The sequence below is a fragment of the Austrofundulus limnaeus genome, unplaced genomic scaffold, assembly GCF_001266775.1.
Source record: "Austrofundulus limnaeus strain Quisiro unplaced genomic scaffold, Austrofundulus_limnaeus-1.0 Scaffold153, whole genome shotgun sequence".
Lineage (NCBI taxonomy): Eukaryota > Metazoa > Chordata > Actinopteri > Cyprinodontiformes > Rivulidae > Austrofundulus > Austrofundulus limnaeus.
The window spans coordinates 571,899-573,744 of record NW_013952555.1 but is presented as its reverse complement, the minus strand read 5'-3'; the positions used below and the strand labels follow the sequence as shown (position 1 = coordinate 573,744).

Below are 1,846 nucleotides of genomic sequence, written 5' to 3'. Positions count from 1 at the left end.
GAGGAAGACCCAGGACATGCTGGAGGGACTATGTTTCTCAACTGGCCTGGGAACGCCTTGGAGTTCCCCAACAGATGCTGGCCCAAGTGACATTTGCTCAACTTGGAGCAGAATGTCGTACTGGTCAGTCATTTCGCTGCACTAGAAGTCCAACAGTCTGAACAAGTTGGTTTTTTAACACACTAGTGAACCACTGGAGCAACATTAAAACTTAAAAACATCAAAACACCAAGAATCGGAACAATGCTTCACTTCTTCATGAACCTTTGAATCAGGTACCAAAGCAGTGACTTAACTTTGGCATTTATGACGCTTTAGACATCATTGATCATGTGACTTTTACCAAACAAATCAAACTTCGAGACAGAGCTTCTGAAATTCTTGGTTTTTTTTCGATACATGCACCAGAGATTCAACTTCAATCAGCCCATCACAAGTTTTACCATACCACCACCCTGACACTAGTCAACTACTGTGACAATATTTGGCCTTACTAGTAAACTCATAATGTCTAAAATGCTTTCTAGCTCATAAGTTGAAGCTTTTTTTGGCATTACTAGTTAACAAATGGAGCTGTAAAATGTTAAACTATCTAACTAGTGTGCCTAAAATGTCGACTTGTTGAGCATCAGAGCCCAACATTAAAACTTAAAAACATCAAAACACCAAGAATCGGAACAATGCTTCCCTTCTTCATGAACCTTTGAATCAGGTACCAAAGCAGTGACTTAACTTTGGCATTAATGAAGCTTTAGATGTCATTGATCATGTGACTTTTACCAAACACATGATCAATGACGTTTGATCATGTGTTTGGCTAGTTGTTTGACTTTTACCAAACAACTAGCCAATATTCACTAATTGGCTAGTGCAGCTACATTTGGTCTTACTAGTTAGCTAGTAGCACCATTCTGTTTAGAAGCTCAAACTGCTCCTGTTATGGAATTTTTAAGTAGTTGTGCATTTTCCACATGTTGTTGGGGACATGATCCTAATACAATAGCAAAAATGTTAAGTAAGAGTGAATACAGCAAAGGCTCTCAGTCTGCAGAGGGATTGCTTCAGTCATGCTGTAGAAAAGCAGATCAGTTTAAGCAGCTTTGAGCATTTCAGACAGACTCGTGTTTTCACTCTGTGGGTGAAAGTTCTGGAAATCCTTTAGTGACAATTTAAATCAGCTCCAGATCAATGCACAGAAGGCTTTTTAGTTGTTTACAGCCAGTGTCGGTTTATGAGTTGACCGGTGCACGTGTTTGTGCTGATTACCAAAGAATAAGATGTCCTTAGGTGGGTTTCCACGAGTGATGAGGTAGTAAAACAAAAACACTATCACCAAAACAGCAACCCCAGTCTCCAGGATCACATATGGCCTGTGGGAACAGGAAAACAAAACGTACCTGTTATCTTAGGAAAAAATAAACCACAAATRCCTTTTATAATCTTACTGTTAACATTCTTAGATCTCTAAATCACAGAKTTTCTGCCTCATTCCTTTTAATAATTACATTTTCCTTTGAATGTCTTTTCTTTGGGCTGAACTAGTAAATGGTGACAAATAGGAAGGTGCAGAATACTAATCATGCAGTGTGCAGAGATGTGTGCCACTGCAGACTCACATTGTAAACACAGATTTTTCTATGTGCAAACAATGGGTTCATATTTGATCCCCCCCACCCCAAAAAATAAAAATTAAAACATAGGTATTAATCAAAAAGGCTCATGAGATCATCAAGAAAACCACTGCTCTGGGTTTGTTTGTTTGTTTGTTTGTTTGTTTGTTTGTTTGTTTGTTTGTTTGTTTGTTTGTTTGTTTGGTTGGTTGGTTGGTTGGTTGGTTGGTTGGTTG

General features: G+C 38.6%; 1 protein-coding gene across 2 annotated transcripts in view; it reads right to left on the bottom strand.

Moving 5' to 3' along the window:
- tm6sf2b (transmembrane 6 superfamily member 2b) overlaps positions 1-1,846 on the bottom strand; it is a 19,684-nt gene that overhangs the window by 13,065 nt on the left and 4,773 nt on the right. For both annotated transcript variants that reach the window (XM_014016763.1, XM_014016764.1), the window contains exon 3: positions 1,267-1,370. In XM_014016763.1, coding sequence (XP_013872217.1) covers positions 1,267-1,370 — 104 coding nt within the window. The remainder of the gene's footprint in view (positions 1-1,266; positions 1,371-1,846) is intronic.